This window comes from Mauremys mutica, chromosome 10 (genome assembly GCF_020497125.1).
Source record: "Mauremys mutica isolate MM-2020 ecotype Southern chromosome 10, ASM2049712v1, whole genome shotgun sequence".
In the NCBI taxonomy this organism is placed as follows: Eukaryota; Metazoa; Chordata; order Testudines; family Geoemydidae; genus Mauremys; species Mauremys mutica.
Genome location: NC_059081.1, coordinates 71,356,951 through 71,378,414, shown reverse-complemented (window position 1 = coordinate 71,378,414; position 21,464 = coordinate 71,356,951). Strand labels below are relative to the sequence as shown.

Genomic DNA, 21,464 nt, shown 5'->3' with positions numbered 1-21,464 from the left:
AAATTTTAAACTTCAAAGCATTTTTTACATTAAAATTTAAAAAAAGTTCAGGAAAATGTTTTTCAAAGAAGCTGGTTGAGATTTAAAAAGGTCACTTGATAATGTATCATGAAAAAACTTGGCATAAGATTAAAAAGGTTTCCAACTGAACTTCTACATTGAAGGTGTGTGCATATGTGTATATGGCTGGCGTTACTATGTGTAAGATCGGTCAGGCAAGTAACTTTCCTCACAACAGTACTCGCAAAATTACGGCCATGACCATGTTTGGTGTATGTACGCTGAATAGCCATATTCTCTGGACAATAAGTGTCAGCATCAATTAGGCAATGGTTGGGTACATTCTTTTTTTAAAGACTGTTCTGAACAATTTTCCAACAGCCTTGAAATTCAATTAAAATGTAATAGCAATTTGCCATTCAGCTCTGGGCTACACGTTTTTCCTAGAATGAAAAGATCAATCTTGTTGAGTGCTAGGATAAAAAGACCTCCACTTTGTACAATAGTATAACACCATTGTTCTCCTGTAAGTGGAGGAAAATGGGAAGATAAATGATAGTTACTTAATTATAAATTATTGTAAAGTATATAAATTATATGTAATCTTTTAAAAATCTGTTGAGTTAAATCTCTATTTGTTAGTAAAATACACTAATTTTTATGAGATAAAAATATGCACACACTGAGTAAAGGAAATAATGCTATTGGTTCCACTAGATTGAAAAGATGCAATGGAACCTCATGAAGTTGATATTCCATCTGTGTATTTTCAAAAATGTCAAGATATTTGCATCTGATACTTTGCATGTTTACATTGCCCTAAATTATGCAGACATTTGCCAGAAGTCCATTAAACCTGACGTGAAGTCAGAAAACCACTTCAACTGATAATTGTAGAAAAAGATGCAGAATGATCTCTGGGAAAGATGAAACCTACAAATACATCAGATCACGAACCTATACATATTTTCACATGGAAAGAAACTAGTAAAAATATTGAGAAAGGAACGTGTTGTCTCACTCACGGTCCTCTACGTACCAGTATATTATGTAACACTTTAGTCAAAGTTGGTTGCCCTCATTTCACCCTGTTATTCCATAATTTTGACAGTACCTGTCACACTTTCCTTCTATGCTGCCCACATTCATAAGGGGAATGTGCATTACTACAGACTTCCACTAAGCTCTAAAGCAGTGGTCCCCAATGTGGTGCCCACGGGCGCTGTGGCACCCGCCGGGGCATTTATGTGCACCCACCTAGTGCCCAGCAGGGGAGAGAAGCCGCGGCCCTGTGCCTGCTGGGGACAGAGAACTCCGGGGCCCGGAGGCTGCGGGCACCGGTGTTCTCTGTCCCTGGCAGGCGCGGAGCCGTGGCTTCTCTCCAGCTTCTCCAGGGCTGCAGGCACCGGTGTTCTCTGTCCCTGGCAGGCGCGGAGCCGTGGCTTCTCTCCAGCTTCTCCGGGGCTGCAGGCTGCGGGCGCCGGTGTTCTCTGTCCCTGGCAGGCGCGGGGCTGTGGCTTCTCTCCGGCTTCTCCGGGGCTGCAGGCTGCGAGCGCCGGTGTTCTCTGTCCCCGGTAGGCACCGGGCCGCAGCTTCTCCCCAGCCTTGAAGCCGGAGAGAAGCCGCGGCCCTGCGCCTGCCGGTGACAAAGAACTCTGGGGCTGCAGGCTGCGGGCGCCGGTGTTCTCAGTCCCTGGCAGGCGCAGGGCCACGGCTTAAGCCAGAGAGAAACTATGGCCCCGCGCCTGCCGGCGACAGAGAACTCCGGGGCTGCAGGCTGCATTCTATGTTAAAGTAAGAATAATAAATATATTTGGACCAGCAGTTCAACAATGTTTTACTTTTTTAAAATAAATAAGATGAAAACTGTTTATGATATTTATTTTGTAAAAACTCCTTAATTTTTCTTACAGGTAGATAAAAAAGAGCAAATTCACATGGTAAGGTGAAAGAGTAATTGCCAAATAATTTAATTAATAACTTTTACATGTAAAATTACCCTTTTTATCTTATGGATTCATATATTATGTAATATTAAATATGATTTTTTGTATTATTTAATGTACAAATACAAAATAAGCCTTGAAAAATTGTTGGCACCCACCACACTCTTCTGAAAACATGAATGTGCTACTGGCCACAAAAAGGTTGGGAACCACTGCTCTAAAGCATCAGTGATGTAGCATCAGCCTACCCTGAGCTTTCCTCTTGCAGCTCAACAAAGCACTACTGTAAAACTTCAATAGAGTCCCAGAAAGGTGCTACTGGACAAAAATTCTCTCAAGTGAACAAGCTTCAGTGTTCTGTGCATCCCCTCCAACAATATGATAAAGTCAAGGCTCTGATAAGTCATCTTCTACCATACTGCACATGGTAAGAGCAGAGCAAAATGAATGACCTAGAAAGTCACCTATGCTAAAGAGAGAACATGAATGGAAGAGAATGTTTCTACAAAAGAGCTGCTTCCCACTGTTACATAAACACCCAAGACAGTGGAGAGACTTATTTTCAAAGTCAGATACCCTGAGCTAGTGACAATATTCTGCAACCGTGGCTTCCTGCTGTATCATAGGACTTGTATTGATACAATCATTCTGCCTGCCTGTCTGATGCTAGTAGAGCAGCTAGACTGACCAAAGTGCAGCGTGCAGTGCTCCAGCGGTGACACTGGAACAGAGCTACAAAAGACATGTTCATGGGTAGCCCAGGTATTAACCCACAAATACAGCAGATTCATGTGGAATCACACATCACTCTGGTTTCTAGCATTGTTGGGGTGGGTGAAGATGGGACTAATGGGAATGGAAAAGAAGAGTCTGCTCACAAACTCCTGTGCAAGAACGAAAGGCAGTTGGAAAACTCAGTGATTTTTATAAGGTATTATAAGGTTGTGTGTGTGTGTGTCAGCCACCGTGTGGAGAGCAGTGACTGCACCTGGTCAGTTCAAAGGGGTCTGAAGACTGTCGGCTCTCTGGGGCAGGGGCTGTACTCTGTGTTTATACCGTGTCTAACACAATGGTAGCCCTATTTTGGTTGGTCCCCAGGAACTTCCCATAATAAAGGTATGGAGGATTAAACTAGTTAAGAGACTCAGAGCTGGCAAGGGGTGAGGCTATGGAGAGCAACTCTCTCCACCATGCCCCATCCTATCCAGCCATGGTCTCCACAATCCAGAGGACATCAGAATGCATTAGGTTTAACTGAATGGAAGGGGATGAACACGACTGATGCCATATTGACTCAGCTCCCTCCGACAGATTTGGGTCAAAGGAGCAGATTTTTTGCTCTTATCCACCCTGAGGTGAAAAATCAGAATGTGCTAACATGATCTTGAGTACCAAAGGCATATATTGGATGAGAACAGGAGATCACCGGCATAAGGCAAAGCAAAACATCAGCAAGAGAGTCACAGAATAATTCTCAGTGTTACCAAATGGGACACTCGGCGTATCCCTCTGCTCAGTTCTCCCATTCCAGGTCTTCTGTCCCATTCTTCATTCTCGCTGCCCCCACGCCCTATCCCTCAAAGCACTTCTAACACAGCTTCTACACCTTGCTAACTCCGGCTGTATGAGATGGGCAGGGCAGGGCAGGACGGGAGTGTTGCAGTGCCAGTGTTATGGGAGCTGCGTGAGCAATTCTCCCACACCAGGAGAATAAACTGCAGTTGAACAGACTGGACCGGAATAAACCCCCAGAATTTGACTGGTCTCAGCAATGGTAACTCATGCCTTAGGGTAACTGCACCTGGAATGACTTGGCAAAAAATCTTTCTGGGTCCATCTCCCGAGAGAGAGAGAGAGAGAGAGAGAGTGTGTGTGTGTGTGTGACCGACCAGAGAAGAGCTTATTCACTAAAGCTTCTTCACATAGTGCACAGTCAACCTGTGAAACTCCTTGCCTGAGGAGGTTGTGAAGGCTAGGACTATAACAGGGTTTAAAAGAGAACAAGATAAATTCATGGAGGTTAAGTCCATTAATGGCTATTAGCCAGGATGGGTAAGGAATGATGTCCCTAGTCTCTGTTTGTCAGAGGGTGGAGCTGGATGGCAGGAGAGAGATCACTTGATCATTACCTGTTAGTTTCACTCCCTCTGGGACACCTGGCATTGGTCACTGTCGATAGACAGGATACTGGGCTGGATGGACCTTTGGTCTGACTCAGTATGGCCATTCTTATGTTCTTACTGTAATTTTATACACCAGGCCAGCAGAGCTTTTGCTGAGCAATGAATAAGTGCCAGTCACTCGGCATCTTGCTCACACAGATCCATTGCTATGACCAGGCACACCCCTTTCCTTTCTTTGCGTTGGCTTTCAGTCACAGAATGCTCAAGCAATTGCAATCCTATTTTTAGTTTACTAAAAAGAAAAAGAAAGTTGCAGAAAAGAAGAGTGATTTCACTGCAGAAAGATGTGATTTCAGCTAAGATGGGTTTTGTGAAAGGAAGGCTTGAATGTTACCTGAAAGCAGTCAAATATTCGGTGTCTCCCATCGGTGGTTCGAGGCCACCAGTAAACGCCATATTAACATTGAAACCAACACCTGGTCCTGTGCCGACCTGAGAAAAGGAATGAAGGAGTGAACAAATATGTGTTAAATTCATGGAAATTCTGTTGATGCTGGCAATATATCTTTGCAGCCTGCCATTTCTTTAAATCCCATTGATTTGCTCTGCTCCTGACTGACTGATTTATTTAGAATGCATTGTTGGGGTGCTTTCTTTTTTTCCAGAGCTTTTTGGCTCCCCAAAGGGAGACAGCTTTCACATTCTCACAAGTGCTCAATTCTATGTGAAAGTGGTGCACACATCTATGATTTGACCACTGGTGGCCCAACAAACTGTATGTTATCTAAGCATGGAGTCCCATCATTAATATACCAGCGCCTTTTCCATTTTCAAATGGACAGTCTGCCCTATTGAAGGAATCATTTTCTATAATTCATCTTCAGCTTTATCACCAAACTCAGAAGAGTACTTTATAGTCCTGCTTTATTACGTGAATTTTCTTCACTCAGCTACAAGTGCAGTTTATTCAGCGTGAGGGCCCCCCTCTGCTGGTGGAAAATATGACTTGCAACAAATAGTTACACTGAGCTAACCGGATATTGGTAGTATATGAATCATTGTGTGCACATTTGTGAACATTATCACAGTGTGTATATAACTTTATTAGAGGTGACAGGTGAAAAATAAAAACACAACATTTACAGTAATTAATCTGAAGAAAAATGTGAACCTCCTTTCTATCTCCTATCTAAAGTGAAGTGCTGGTATAGTGTTGCTACCTAAATACAACTAATCTGGAGATTCAATTTAGATGCACTATATAACTACATAAATAGCTATATCAGTTTAGATAAATTACAGAATTCGGGATTCAAACTTTTCTTTGGCTGCCTTACTGTAAACACTAGCTACTAGAAAACAGTCTGTCCATCCATCCATCCATCCATCTAATTTTAATACATAATCTACTAATATTTCCTATATTAAAATTTCTGTTTGGCAGAACTGTATTTTGTAAATATTCCTGCAAGAACATTAGAAAACCCCACCACTTTATGCTCTTTTTTTTTTTTTTTACAATTTATAGTCTACTAAAGAGTGTCCTTCCAATCCAATATATTTAGTTTTTAGACAAAACAATCATTACATTATTAAATGATTTTACAGACTCAGCATGAATATGAGTGCAGCCGAGGTCTAAAAGTTTGCACTCCTTGTCCATCCTGCAGCATCAGTTAAACGCTGCATAAATGTTTCATCGTTGGCTCTGATTATAATGCACAAACAAGGTAATAAAACAAGGCTGTGCTTTATATTCTTTAGATGCCTAGAAGGAATATCAAAATGTGCAGAACAGAAAGAATAAAACTGACAGGGCAAGAAATTCTATGGATTTTCAAAATTATCAACATTTCAAAATAAACATAGTTAATTAATTAAAATATTTTAATTGCCCTTTGAATCATGTATACAGATTTTTATAACTGCATCTCCATTAGAAAGGAACAACTTTGTTTAAATCAATATTAGTCAAAACTATGAAGTCTTTGCGGACTTTACTAATTATCTAAATTAAACACAGCAAAGTCTGGTTCATTCATGACCTCTTTTTTTCCCCCTCTCTCTCTTCATTTGCAGTTCTGTGTAGAATTTATTAAGCAATAGGGATAAATAATCTACAAGCAAATTGAAATAACTGTCTGAGTGAACAGCAATCATTTTCTGTTAGCCTACTCTGATAAATCAAACATCCGGTCTTGTGTAATGAGGTCAGCTAACAGTGAGGTTGGGAACCATCGTGCTATAGGATTCTGTACAAAGAATGACTTCTGGCTTGCTTAAGATAAGACGGGCAGACTAATGTAATGGCTATTTTAAAACAAAATTGACTTTTTCCCTGACAGTTATGTTTTCTTGTGAAAACCAGTTAAGGGTCCACAAGCCAAAGTAGGCCCTTTGTAATAGAATAAACGATGGACTGGAGAAATAGTTGACAGGTACGCTTCCAAAGGAGAGGCCTAAGCTGAGCTTCTTGAAGGATAAGGCTGAATGTAGAATGAAAAAAATAGTACTTGATGAATGTGTGTGTCTCCATCTGGTGGAAGTCCAAATAGAAAAATGCTTCTATTCTAGTTGATATGCCTTGTCTGTGAAAGGCTTATGGGTTTCTAAGAGTATATTTTGTATATTGTCCAACAATTCTAATTAATCTGTAGCTAAAAATCCAATCTCCAAGCTTCTGGATGCAGGAAAAGCAGGTGTAAATGCAGCACTCACTCCTCTGAGCAATGACAGGGCATGGCCAGGAGTAAAAGAGATGGATCCCAAGCCTGTGCCAGGAGATCAGAGCATTGGTGAGCCCATGCAGTAATTGTAAAACCATGAGCACCCTCTTGTTTTGTCTCACAAAAAGCTTGCATTGTCAGAAGGAAGGAAATGCACGTGAAGTTGTGTTCCCCAATGAAGAGAAGACTTTAGTCTGTTAAGCAAAGGCGCCTGTTTGAACAACTGTCCAATAATAACTTATTAGAGACTAATCTTGATCAATCATAGAATCAATCCTGGAATCACCCTTATTGACTAAGATGGTCTACCAAGGTGTATCTTTTCCTTGCCAGGACAAAATGTAAATTTTATGGCATTGCTAGGACTTTAGAAACACACAAAAATGGGTTCTATGAGAAGCATTAACAGGCATTCATGTGAGCAAGGGCAGTACAAGCTTTCCTACAGTGCTCTGTCATTTCACTTCTTGACCTATGGAAGTCCCCCCAGTCTTGTCAATGCATCTCACTCCTGACCAGCAGCAGATTCTACCAATGAAATCCCGGGGTGCCAATCACAGTAATTATATGGTGGGCAGGTATCCTGTTTATTTATGCTCTTACCTCATCAGGAGCTCCACTGCCTGGGAAGAAGTTTCCATCATCATAGCGATGTAGTGAAATATAAAGAACGTTAGGATCACTGTAGAAAGCTTGCTGAGTACCATTCCCATGGTGCACGTCCTTCAGGGACAGAGATTGTATTAGATAAGGAGGATTAGTACACTAGTAACAGTCCAGATGAAAAACACCAGGCTGGTTCTTTTTAATCCAAGTGAAGCAGTTTATTGAAAACTAGAATGGATCCACACAATACTAAAATTAGGTTTTTGTTACACAGTAGAACCCTTATTTGACTAGCTAGCTGGGGACTGAGGAGTTACTGAAATTGAAGAGTTCATACAATTAACATCACAAAACCACAGTTGGTATGGTGCATAAGTGGCAGCACAGCGGTGCACTGCATTGCTTTCTTCTTGTCCTTCAAACCACTGCAGAGTAATTGCCAACGTACTGACAGTGTTGGAATATGAAGGGATGTCAACTGTTTTTTTCATCCTCATCACTTTTGTTACGTGATTCTCTCCCCCCCAAAAAAATCATGAAATAGGGTTTGAATACAACTGGTTGTTTGTAAAACTGAGGCTCTACTGTCCTTTCAATTCAACATAACTGGGTAATTAATTAACCTCGATTATGCACCTGAATGAAAACAAGATGTTCTCTTAGACAGAACTGGGATGAGCTATGTTAATCACCGTAAGTCTGACCAGGCCATCTGTCTGCAGGCCAAACACGTGTTTAAGCTCTGTGCAGGAATGAGCCCTATGAGTGCAATTTAACAGCAGTGCAAAGAAAAACAAACAAACAAAAAAATGATCTCAACCAAACAGGCCAATTCCCTTATCACCAAGGTATTAATGGACTAATACAGCTTACAAAAGGAGACATTTCTCCAAATTGTCCTTTAATTTCTGCTACAAAACCAAGTCATTGAGAAGGGAAGAAGAGTAAAAGGAACTCTGAGAAAAGTGATGGACCAAAGTGGAAATCTATCCTGAACATTTATTTTTAACTTAAATAGATGAATGAGTCACACATCCTGATCCTGAGAAAGCAATCAGACTTCCAAAAGGAGTGTTGCAAGTTTGTTAAAATCCTAGCTTCTCTTGTTGAGTGACCCACTAGTGTCGCTGGGTTGCCCAAATGTGCGTAATGTTGCACAATCCCTCAAGCATGTTACTGAAATTGTCCAGAACGCTGCTCAAGCCAAGCCAGTCAGGGACCCTGTCAGTTTCAATACTCTATCAGCTCATGAGAACAGAGTTGGGATGGACATAATGCTCATGCCCAGTAATCTCAACCAGCACTTGGCACAGCCACCCATCTTGAAGTTTGGATCTGATGTGTGTTCATAGAATCACTGAATATCAGGGTTGGAAGGGATCTCAGGAGGTGTCTACTCCAACCCCCTGCTCAAAGCAGGACCAATCCCCAACTAAATCATCGAAGCCAGGGCTTCGTAAAAACCTCTAAGGAAGGAGATTCCACCACCTCCCTAGGTAACCCATTCCAGTGCTTCACCATCCACCTAGTGAAAAAGTTTTTCCTAATATCCAACCTAAATCTCCCCCACTGCAAATTGAGACCATTACTCCTTGTTCTGTCATCTGCTATCACTGAGAACAATATAGATCCATCCTCTTTAGAACCCCCGTTCAGGTAGTTGAAAGCAGCTATCAAATCCACCCTCATTCTTCTCTTCTGCAGACTAAACAATCCCAGTTCCCTCAGCCTCTCCTCATAAGTCATGTGCTCCAGCCCCCTGATCATTTTTGTTGCCCTCTGCTGGACTCTTCCCAATTTTTCCACATCCTTCTTGTAGTGTGGGGCCCAAAACTGGACACAGTACTCCAGATGAGGCCTCACCAATGCTGAACAGAGGAGAATGATCACGTCCCTCGACCTGCTGGCAATGCCCCTATTTATACAGCCCAAAATGCTGTTAGCCTTCTTGGCAACAAGGGAACACTGTTGATTCATATCCAGCTTCTTGTCCACTGTAACCCCTAGGTCCTTTTCTGCAGAACTGCTTCCTAGCCATTCGGTCCCTAGTCTGTAGCAGTGCACAGGATTCTTCCGTCCTAAGTGCAGGACTCTGCACTTGTCCTTGTTGAACCTCATCAGATTTATTTTGGCCCAATCCTCTAATTTGTCTAGGTCCCTCTGTATCCAAAGCCCTCTGCGTTACAGGCTTTGTTTTGGAGGGCTGATAGCTTCTTTAGAATCGGGGGGAGCGGAGAATGGGGGGGAAATGGAAAAAATATGGTAAGAAGTTTATTGCTGTGACTTTCAATCTTGATGTTACCCTTAAATAAATGTTTATTGTATATAAACCATTTTAAAGTGAACTTCAGTTCTGAGCTTCTGTAGTCTGATTGTGTTCACTGAGTTATAAATAATGTCTCTCCTCTGTGAGGAACTGACAGAGCTTCCATTGTTACTTTGGTGAGAATAAATGTTTACTCACCCAGTCCACTATAAGGATTTTGCTAACGTTGAGTCTCTGTTGGAGAAGCTTGGCTGCAATTGCCACAGAATTAAAATAGCAGAACCCCCTGGAGGTAATGAGCAAGAGAGAGAGAGGAAAAAAGGGGTGTTAATTATATGTTCGCCTCGGTCCTTATATATATATATATATATATATATATATATATATATATATATATATATATATAAAATGTGAAACATAATACAGTAAGTAGGAAGAAATTTCTATTGCTTTCACTATTTCTTCCTCCCTAACAGATGTGTGCTCAATTACACACAAAAAATAACCACATGCCAACAGGTGACTCAGTGATCTCACAGGAAATGGTGAACACTACCACACATTCTAACACTCTTTACTGTGAGATGCTGCTGAAGTATACAATCTGCCAGACAGTGATTTTTAAAGTTTCAGGGCTCTCACTCAAATTAGGGAAATGGGGGTGCAGTCAGAGAGAAAGAAGGGGATTTTAGTGATACAGATTAATTCATCTGAAGCACAGGGGACCAGTTCAGAGAAGCTTCAAAGAACTCCGCTTATTCAAATCCAATAGTAAATATTCTCTGATCTCACACCAACCAAGTATCAAGGGACCAAAAGATCTGAGCATTGGTCATGAAGCCAGGCACGTACTAGTTCAAGAAACAAATTATATCCAGGGCTGAGGGAGATGCACTCATTAATATGGTTTATTACCCTCTTACCTTTTGGGAACCAGAGTTGAAATCAGCCCAACCCAATGTGGCCAAACCACTTTCAACTCTAGGGGAATAAAATCCCAACAAAGCTAAATGAGGGGAAGATTTGACTTCAGTTTCTGTTTTATGAAAAAATTTTTTTTTTTATAAAATTGGTATTATATTCCCAAGATAAAATACTGTATCAGACATAACTTTTATAAGTGGCATATCACTGTTTCTCCATATTAAAAAGCCCACAGTGTACCGAACTTACAAACTGCTCTTTATGCAGATAAACAATAGATGGGGATGACGGAATTAATAGACTCAATGTAGTTTTAGAAATAGATGCAATCTCTAAGCATGATTCTAAAACAGACTGTATTAAACAAAAAGAGGACTGGAAAGTTTCCTGCTTCTAAAGTATTACAAACAGCTTTAAATCTGATGCTGTATTGTACATCACTCAGCAAGGAAGTCTATAATAAATCAAATAATTTTCTAGCTTCCAGATCCGTATCACGTAGAGTATTCTCTTAATTAATGGCTCTAAACACTGAAGCAAACCAATTAATGCACACACATACTTACATGGGGGTACTCTCTTCAGCATGATGACCTGGAGGTCGAACAACAGCAAATCCATTCTACATATAAAAACCAACAAGAATACAGAGGAGAGATCAGACACAAAAGAACATTGGTATCTCACAGAGTGTGCTCAGAAGCTGTGGTCAGAGTTGCTAATTCAGTTTTGTAATTATTCATTAGTTCTGGGTTACTCAGATGAGCATTCATGGCTTCCACTCAAGCCCTTAGCAATGTGTTAACTTTCCTTTCATTTTTAGAGGACACAGGCAGCCTGCATTTTTTGGAAACTGACTACTTTTTTAAACTGTGAGTTTCTTGTAGAGCATACTTTGAACAACTGCAGTGAACTCTGGCCCTGTTGAAGTCAATAGCAAAACTCCCACTGACTTGAGTGGCGTCAGGATCTTATCTGAGGTTGTGATTTTTTTTTTAAACCCATCCTTAAAGGTTAGTAATTTTTTTGTTCACTTGCTCATGTCCATAACGGTCTTGTCAACTAAGGCAAGAAGGGACCATTACAACCTTCAAGCCTGGCCTCCTGTGTAACACAGGCCATAAATCTTACCCTGTCATTTCTGCACAGAGCCCTATATCAGAGCCAAGTGCTACTGCTATACCAACCTTCAATTCTCCTGTGGCCACTTTAAAAACAAGTTCAATGACACAGCCCACAGCCAGGCGAGCCGCACCAGACGAATGAACTTCATTCCAAATTGTGTCACTGTCAACCTAATGAAAACATATGAACAAAGTCAGTTTTCAGAAACAATGAGAAGAGCCTGCAGTTGGACTACCTAGATTTACAAACTACTGAAACATAAAATTCTTCTATTCATAGTGATCATCCCAATGACAATGCACAATTGTCCTTACATTTGGGGAACCACTGGGGCCTTACATACACATATGTACTAGTGCTAGCTGCTAGTATCACAATGCTCAGGTGGTGGCACACCTGTCTCCCCATGTGAAGAGAGAAAAACTGTGACACCGGTGTTGGAGCTAATGTCACAGTAAATTCATATCTATTCATATTAACACCACTGAAGAGACAGGATTTCCAGTTGCTCTGTGGTGCTGAGGGATTAGCAATAAGAAGGAGGGGAGTTTGATCCCAAGCAGTGTAAATTATCATGGGCTTCCTTCTAAGATTCTTATTTGAGTGTTGTCTCAGTATTTCTTTTTACCATCGGGGTAAAAACTGACCCACAATCAAACAAAAAGCTTTAAGAAAATGTAAAACAAAAAACCTACTAAAGAGGGAATAAATCAATGAAGAATGATGTTTAAGAATAGACAATTCTCTAAATCCTTGTCAAATCTATTTTGGCTAGATTTACACAGAAATTACTCTACTACAGAATCAGAAAATAAATGGCTTTTCAACATCTAGGTGCTAACTGTGGACATTTAGTTTAAATGCCAAATATTTGACAGGACTAGGAACAAATCCCTTTGACAAAAACGTAGACTAGATTAGGGGAGAAAAGGAAAGACATTCTTTTAAAATTCTCTGGTTGCTCGTTATTGTACAAGATCACGTTCTCATTTAAACAGGAAGTGTGCAATGTTGGCTTTTACCACAACAAGCCCAACAACTGCACAAAGACAAGACAGGTTCACACGTAGGTGATGAAATGCCCTGTTTGATATTTACTGTGATTTGATTGTGAGCCCTGGATAGAAGTGGACAAAAGGAGCTTTTGGATTGCCATGGGATTGTTCATAGTCTTAGCCAGTGGGGAATGACCTGCTCTGAATCCCATTGATAGTGGGCCAGACTGTTTAGACAGAGTGGTGACAGCAGTGTGTGCTTTCTTCTTTTCACCCATAGCTTCTGCAAAATCCAGACTTAATGGAACTGTTCCAAGCTGAGGGTAGCCTAGCTATCGGGGACAGGCTCAGAGTAAGCATAGAGTGTTTGTTGATGTGAAGAACTGTCCGATTTTATTTCTAAGATAAGACTGACTGGATCTGAACTGACCACTTTTGTGGGAACAATATCAGAAGGGGACTGAAGAAAAGTAACATCTGTATTGCTTGGTTTTCATCAAATTTCACTTGCAGAGTTTTTGATAGATATAAGCCAATGTGAGATCCCAGAATCATAGAACTGTAGGGCTGTAACGGATCTCAAGAGGTTATCTAACCAATACCCCTACGCTAAGATAGGGCTATCCTTAGACAGTCCTTGACAGGTGCTTGTCTAACATGTTATTTAAAACCTCTAATGATGGATCCATTTCTTTTACAGCTGACTATAGCCAGTGGACTCTCAATCAACACGGATTGTTAATGGCTTCTGTCATAAGGGTGAGTTGCCCACCACATTGAAACAAGCAGTGATTATGTGAGATCCTACCTGAAGAAGTCCCTTTTAGACAATGATACCAATAAGAACATTGCATCAGTCGGCTCCTGGGACTGAGAGTATATTGAAAGCAGAGCTCCTTTTAGCCATACGCAGTGGAATCAGAAGTTGTTTATGTTGCTTGCGTTGGGCCTATCACCAGCTATTAATATATCACTCACCACAAGAGAAGGTGGATTCACCATGGGGATGTGACCCTTCAGTGGACTCGTCCCTTTGTCTCCAAGAGATCCTAGAGGGTAATGAACAAACTGGCTGTCCTCCCTGTCAATCTGTCCATACTGGGCTCTGCAAGGTTCTATCTTTTTGCTTTTCCTTCTTAGTGTTTACGTGAAGCCATTAGAGATACTCAAGTTGTTCTGTGGCTGCAGTGTTGTCACTATGCTGATGCTCAGTGCTATCGTGCCTTTTCATTGAACCCAGAGTCTTTACAGCCTCATTCTCCCAGTGTCTGAGAGGGGTGGTGATATGAAGTAAGTATTTACAACAATTGGGGGGCAGGTGGCTCCTCACCTATGGAGAATGTCTACTAGTCCTTCTGCTCAAATGTTTAGCAGCCTCAGCATCTGCCACAATCCAGCACTACCCCGGATTCTCAGATAACTGATGGAGTCCATGTTATTTACCACCATCTACTTCAGGCCATGAGGCTACGGCCATTCCTCTCGAGTGTGCACCAAACAATGGTCACTCATGTTTTTGTTACATCCAGACTTCATCAACACAGGATGCAGCTGTAGCTGCGCTCAATCCTTGTCAACAGCCCCCTATTTGCTTTTAAATATAATATAATTTATGGTATTTGTAGTGATCCTTAAGGACCTGAATGCACTGGGACCCCAGTTTATGAATGACTGCCATCTTCCCCTATATGCCCCATTGCTGAAATTACATGGCTTTTATTGTTGATCTGACTTCATAGCTGGTGGCAGTTCTCACAGTCTGTCCCCCAAGGAAGCCCATCACAACCAGAGTCAAGTAACTCTCAAGACACAAATTAAGGCTCATTAGTTTTAATATCGGATGGCTTTTTAGCTAATTTGTGTTTTAATATCTGTGACTGAGGAACCTAGTTGTGACAGATATTATTGTAAGTTGTACAAAAAAGGCACTCGATCATCAGAGGTCACTATGGAATATTTGATGCAAGCCCACTTCTTTCTCTACCATAGATCAGGTAGATCCTGTGCAACCCAGTTGGTCTCCCTAAGTTGCCAGTTTTGGCTCTCTTCCCCCAAATGCCTGAAAATTTTCACAAAATGCCTGAGCTGAATGCTGCTAATTGCAGGTGGTTTGATGCCACCATAAGCTAGGCTCATGGTGGCAGTGTTTCAGGAAGAACTAGGTGGGGAGGACAGAGAGGTTTTAGAAGTTTTTATTCCTTCAGAGAGAAATTAAATACTTAAAAAAAAATCTTTGTGCAATTTGGAAGCCAATTTCCAGGATGTTGTCCCATTCTCCAAGCAAGAGAAGGATTTAACCACAGGGGGTCTGCTGCTGTCTGCTACCTTCTGCATCTCTGAAATAAGGATTTCACGCCGACAGCCACCTGCTTACAGGGTGGCCAGCTGCAGACTATTAGGCCCTGATGCAGCAAAGTGCTTAAGCACCTAACTGTAAGTGCGTGAACAATACCATTGATGTGAACCGGATTAATGCTGTATCAAGGGCTTATACTTTACTGGGATGGCAAATGTTATTAGGGTGGCCATGGTCTGGACTCCTCTCCTATTCTGAAGTTGCTGCTGTTGGTGTATGGGCTGCTGTTAACCCATTCATCATTCTGGATTTATGAAGTTCATTATTGAGCAGATAATATTTGGTCTCCCTACCTCTCCTCCCCATGAATTCTCAGGTGTGGTGGCCATGAGAGGAGTTGTTGCTGGGACTGTACATCAACCCTATCCTCTGGAAGGACTTTAAGGAGACGAGAAGTATATTTCTTGCTCTTTGGTGATACATTGTTGGGTTTCTCTCTTTTTCTTGGGTTGGATGATGTTATTGTACTAAGAGCAGTTGGACTGCCTTGCTTCTTAGGACGGAAGAATCCCATGCACTGCTACAGATTAGGGACCGAATGGCTGGACAGCAGTTCTGCAGAAAAGGACCTAGGGGTTACAGTGGACGAAAAGCTGAATATGAGTCAACAGTGTGCCCTTGTTGCCAAGAAGGCTAATGGCATTTTGGGTTGTATAAGTAGGGGCATTTCCAGCAGATCGAGGGATGTGATCATTCCCCTCTACTCAGCACTGGTGAGGCCTCATTTGGAGTACTGTGTCCAGTTTTGGGCCCCACACTACAAGGAGGATGTGGATAAATTGGAGAGAGTCCAGCGGAGGGCAACAAAAATGATTAGGGGCCTAGAGCACATGACTTATGAGGAGAGGCTGAGGGAACTGGGATTGTTTAGCCTGCAGAAGAGAAGAATGAGGGGGGATTTGATAGCTGCTTTCAACTACCTGAAAGGGGGTTCCAAAGAGGATGGATCTAGACTGTTCTCAGTGGTAGAAGATGACAGAACAAGGAGTAATGGTCTCAAGTTGCAGAGGGGGAGGTTTAGGTTGGATATTAGGAAAAACTTTTTCACTAGTAGGGTAGTGAAGAACTGGAATGGGTTACCTAGGGAGGTGGTGGAATCTCCTTCCTTAGAGGTTTTTAAGGTCAGGCTTGACAAAGCCCTGGCTGGGATGATTTAGTTGGGTTTGGTCCTGCTTTGAGCAGGGGGTTGGACTAGATGACCTCCTGAGGTCCCTTCCAACCCTGAGATTCTATGATTCTATGATTCTTTGAATCTGCTGTTGTTGGCTTAAGAGCAGTTGCTCTGTTCATCACACTCATCTTCTTGAGAACAATATTTGCTCTATTGGGATTTGGTCCCCCCACTCCCATAAAGTTGCTGTCACTGCTGTTCCACAAATTCTTGGAAGATCTGAAGGACTTTATAAGAGTAGAGAAACTCAATGCCCCTTGACCCTCAATCACACGTTTGAACTTTTGCAGCTCCTATGAATCTTTTTGTTGGCAGAGGCGTATGGGCAGTGTGAGGGTCAGAAGTCTGATACTACCTTTCCTAAGAAGTGATACTTGCGGGACTCTGAATGTAGGGATGTTTATCCCTTATGTAATCTGTTTTTTAAATATTAGGATATATCACGGGGTTACTACTGGCCCAGGCGAATCAAGAGACAACAGGTCTCACCAGGGCAACTGATGCTTGATATTAACAAATATTCCTATATAATTTCATTCTGTTTTTTATTTAAGGGCATTTTTTTAAGTTTTCATTTTTCTTAAGAAATTGAAATGTCTTCAGAGAAGCACTTAAATGAAAGGACACACAGAGAGACATTTATCGTTCCTGGCTCTGCAAAAGTCATAAGGAAAAACTGAGGGAGTCTCATTAGGAACATAAGAATGGCCATACTGGGTCAGACCAAAGGTCCATCCAGCCCAGTATCCTGTCTACTGACAGTGACCAGTGCCAGGTGCCCCAGAGGGAGTGAACCTAACAGGTAATGATCAAGTGATCTCTGTCCTGCCATCCATCTCCGCCCTCTGATAAACAGAGGCTAGGGACACCATTCCTTACCCATCCTGGCTAATAGCCATTAATGGACTTAACCTCCATGAATTTATCTAATTCTCTTTTAAACCCTGTTATAGTCCTAGCCTTCACAACTTCCTCAGGCAAGGAGTTCCACAAGTTGACTGTGCGCTGTGTGAAGAACTTCTTCCTTTTATTTGTTTTAAATCTGCTGCCCATTAATTTCATTTGGCGGCCCCTAGTTCTTATATTATGGGAACAAGTAAATAACTTTTCCTTATTCACTTTCTCCACACCACTCAGGATTTTATAATTATTTTCTATATATATTTTCTCTTATCACCACTGAGATATCTGGCCATAGCAGCTGTAGACACCATTCATGCTGCTGGTAAATTGTCTTCACTTCACTGTATTCCTTAATTCCACAATGCATCACTTAAATCAATTGTGTCAGCTAGTCAGGACTTCAAATCACATTGCCAATTATTTGTTTCTAACTTATGTTCTTTTTATCTACTCTGTTTTGTGGTTCTGTCTACAGCACCAGTCAGGATCCAGACTTGCTCTAGGTACTAAATATACCTGCAGGTAAATATGCTTCCTGCTTTGAAGAAGTTACACAGTCTGAGATCTTACAATCGAACTAAAACAATTTTCTTTCAAAGAAAAAAAAATCAGTGCATGATAAATACAACTGAATGCACTCTAAAGCCTTTAGATGTGCACTGATAAGAGATAAAGCTGTACCTGATACAAAACAAAACATCTTAGAAAGTAATATTAAATCTTGTAATGACAGATTAGACTTATTGAAACAGAGATGATACACATGAAGCACTGCAACCATTTTAAATAGTACATCTGTGATGGGGTATTTACCCCATACATTGCAGAGCCAGTAAATTAGGATTATTAACCTGATAGGCTGCACCTGGGGAAGGACTGAATGATTGAAGATGGAGTCCAGTTGGGGAGGAAAAGAAGGTATTGGTATGAAGCCAGGAAGTTGGCAGCAGAAAAAGGCTGCAGGGAAGTAGCCTGCAGTCACTCCCTGGGAGAAGAAAGGTGTATTTGGGACTACAGTGCCAGGACTCAGAGCCTGCAGTTATTCCCTGGAAGGAGGAAATTGGGCTGGTAAACCCTCGGGAGGGGGGTGGGGGTGCGGAGGAAGCCAGAAGGTAGAGCTGAGAAGTAGGAGAAGTCCAGGGGAAGAGCAACATGGTCTGGGAGTGAGCAGGCCACCACTGCTAGAGACAGGGTTCCTGGACTAGAACCTGGTATAGTGGGCTGTCCAGGCTTCCCCTACCAGCCGTGCATGAGAAGACTCCTGAGACCATTGGTACAGAAAGACTTTGATACCCCATAAGGGCACACACACAGTGACCTGGCTGGAGAACTGAGCCACAAAGGAAGAGACACCCCATGGGGAGAGGAACTGATAGAAGGGGGAGTCAGATCTGCGAAGAGCTAATCCCCAGAGCAATCAGGAGTTGGCGCCCTAGCAGTGAGTGGACTTTTTAAATTCTCTTATCTAAAATCAAAGTCTAACTCTGTACTAAGTAACATTCTGATGGTTACTTACACTTAAGTAAGGTATTAAGAAAAGACTTATGAATGTGGAGTATGGAGACGTAAAGGTAACAGGTCCTAAGTAAAAGTGTTCCATACTACACCCATGGACGTTGCTACAGCAACTCAGATCAGCAGGAATAAATTATTACTGTTTAAATCACTGCTCACATCTGTTCCTATAACTGCTTCTGTGCTTTTTTCCTACTAAGATCAGACTGTTTTCAGATGGGAAGAGGTTTGTTTTTGTCAATTATGACGTTGTGACAGCTTTTTCTTACAACACAATTGAATTAATGAGAAAAGTTGATGAAGGTTTCGATGGATTGGGAGACAACTTTACACTAGTTGGCTGGCTTTGGAATACTGGGTTCTTGCTTTTCTGGAAGTGATCCAAAATGTTAAGACGACAGATTGTAATTGTACTTTTTGCTCTCCGTCGTCATTCCCGTTTTTCCCTTTTGTCACTTCCATTAATAATAGATGCCGATTGACATATGAACATTATACAAATGTTGTAACAATAAAATGAAGAAATACTATTGATGTAAATCTGGTTTGTTCACTATAGCAACTGTGAAGCCACTGCTCCCACCTGGCGGGCTTGTGATCCTTAGCACATGGCTGGGACACAAGAATGTGAGCATTAACCACAAACCCAATAGGATAAGGAAAGAGCAGGCTTCTGTTGAAGAAAAAGGGAATGATCTGACAGTAAGAGACAGTCGTCATGTCTCTGATTTTATGTAAAAATGACAGAGGAAAAAGGAAATAAACACAAAATCTTAACTGGAACTAACATCTCTTTGAATGTTATAACAACATTCTCACCCAATTACAATAAATAAGTTCCAACAGCGCTCTGCTTTATTTTCAGAAACATGCTTACCGTGTTCTGCTGCCAAAACCCTAGTGCTACTGCTCAACATGTTGGGCAACAATCGGAAGGTAGGTCATGAAGTTGGGGAAGGTGAACCAAAGACATAAGCTTTCAGGGGGCTGGAAGCTTGCGCTTGGTTGACATGGGAGAAATGGGAATCAAGTAATTGGAAATGGGATGGGACAGGATGTAAGAAGAAGTGTACTCTACTTCTGTTCCTCAGTGCAGTTTATTGAAGATGAGCATGCAGAAAGGAATGTGGCTGCATCAAATCAGACACTTAGGTATAAGTAGCACTGAATACAAATGTTAAATTAGTCCAGGTCCAAAGCATCTATTCACTAGCTAGAACTGAAGAATCATATAGAGAACAACTATTAAAACACAACTAAGCTAACGCCCCCTCCCAAGTACCTCACAAATTATCAAAGCTATTCCATTGTGTTACATTTATCACTGGAGAAAAAGAGGAGCTACTTACCTGTAACTGGAGGTTCTTCAATATGAGTGGTCCCTATCTGTATTCCACTGTGCGCCCAGAGTTGGAGAATTTTGAAAGTAATGTCTGTTAGTCCATGCTTGCCATGTGCTTCTGACTGAGGAAATAAAGGGCAAGGTGGACCAACCATGTCTTCAGTTCCTTCTTCACCACGGATCAGAAAGATCTGAAGTGAAGGAGAGCAGGTAGTGGAATACAGATAGGCATGACATTTCAAAGAGCCTCCAGTTACAGATAAGTAACCTGCTTTTCTTCACATGATGATCCCTATTGTATTCCACTGTGGGTGACTGCCAAGCAGTACCTAAGTAGGAGGATGGGAAGATGAGGACAGTAGGACTAAGTGGAGGACCGCGATTCCAAAGGAGGCATCAGCAGCCAAGCCTGAAAATGTGTGGATGGAACTCCATATAACAGCTTTACAGATGTCTAGGAGGGGTACTTCCCGAAGAGATGCCATGGTTGTTACTTGAGCTCTAGAAGAGTCAGCTCATACTCCTGTATGGGGATGGAAGTTCGAGAGCTGACAGAGTTTAATGCAGCCCGATATCCAGTTAGAAATTCTCTGGGTGGAGATGACATGACCCCTGACTCACTCTGCTATCATAATAAATAGTCTCTGGGACTTCCTGATTGGTCTTGTTCTCTGCAAGTAAAGGGTCAAGGTCCACTGCACATCGAAGGATGGAGTCTATGTTCTTCCACGGATGTGTGTGGTTTTGGGAAGAATACAGGTAAGGGAATGGATTAAGGTGAAACTCCAAAATTGCTTTAGGGATAAATTTGGGGTGTAGGTGTAAGAAAACTATCTTTGAGGAACACAGTGAATTCAGGGTCTGCCATCCTTGCTCCGAGTTCACTGACTTACCTTGCTGAAGTGATGGTTACAAGGAAGGCGACCTTCATGGAGAGAAGGGACATGGAGCAAGTAGCTAAAGGCTCAAAGGGGGGCCTTGTTAGTGCTGCGAGAACAAGATTCAGGTCCCACTGGGGCATGATCTTTTGAGGAGGTCGGAAGGTACTTATGAGGCCTTTCCAGACTCGGTTGGTTAGTGGGCTTCCTAAAATGGAGTAGCCCTCAGTAGGAGGATGGGATGTGCTAATCACCACTAGGTGGACTCTCAGAGAGCTGAGGGAGAGACCAGATGCCTTTAAAGACAGAATATAGTCTAAAATGAGGGCAATGTCTGTGGCTTCTGGTATAATGCCTCTTAGCGTGTCCAGGAGGAGAAGAATTTCCATTTAGCCAGGTAACATTCTCTGTTAGAGTCTTTTCTGCTATTAGAAAGGATGTCCCACATGGTCGAAGAGCATAATTATTCTAAAGATAATGCTCATTCTAAATCCAAATACCATGCCTTGTGGTGGAGGAGTTGTGGATTAGGGTGTCTGATCTTGCCATTGCACTGGATCAGGAGATCGGGAAATGTCAGGATGGTAA

General features: G+C 41.8%; 1 protein-coding gene across 1 annotated transcript in view; it reads right to left on the bottom strand.

Moving 5' to 3' along the window:
• HDAC4 (histone deacetylase 4) overlaps window positions 1-21,464 on the bottom strand; it is a 449,638-nt gene that overhangs the window by 36,961 nt on the left and 391,213 nt on the right. Inside the window, exons 20-24 of the mRNA XM_045032382.1 lie at window positions 11,779-11,886; window positions 11,158-11,213; window positions 9,866-9,953; window positions 7,399-7,518; window positions 4,464-4,561 (exon numbers count right to left, since the gene is read on the bottom strand). Coding sequence (XP_044888317.1) covers window positions 4,464-4,561; window positions 7,399-7,518; window positions 9,866-9,953; window positions 11,158-11,213; window positions 11,779-11,886 — 470 coding nt within the window. The remainder of the gene's footprint in view (window positions 1-4,463; window positions 4,562-7,398; window positions 7,519-9,865; window positions 9,954-11,157; window positions 11,214-11,778; window positions 11,887-21,464) is intronic.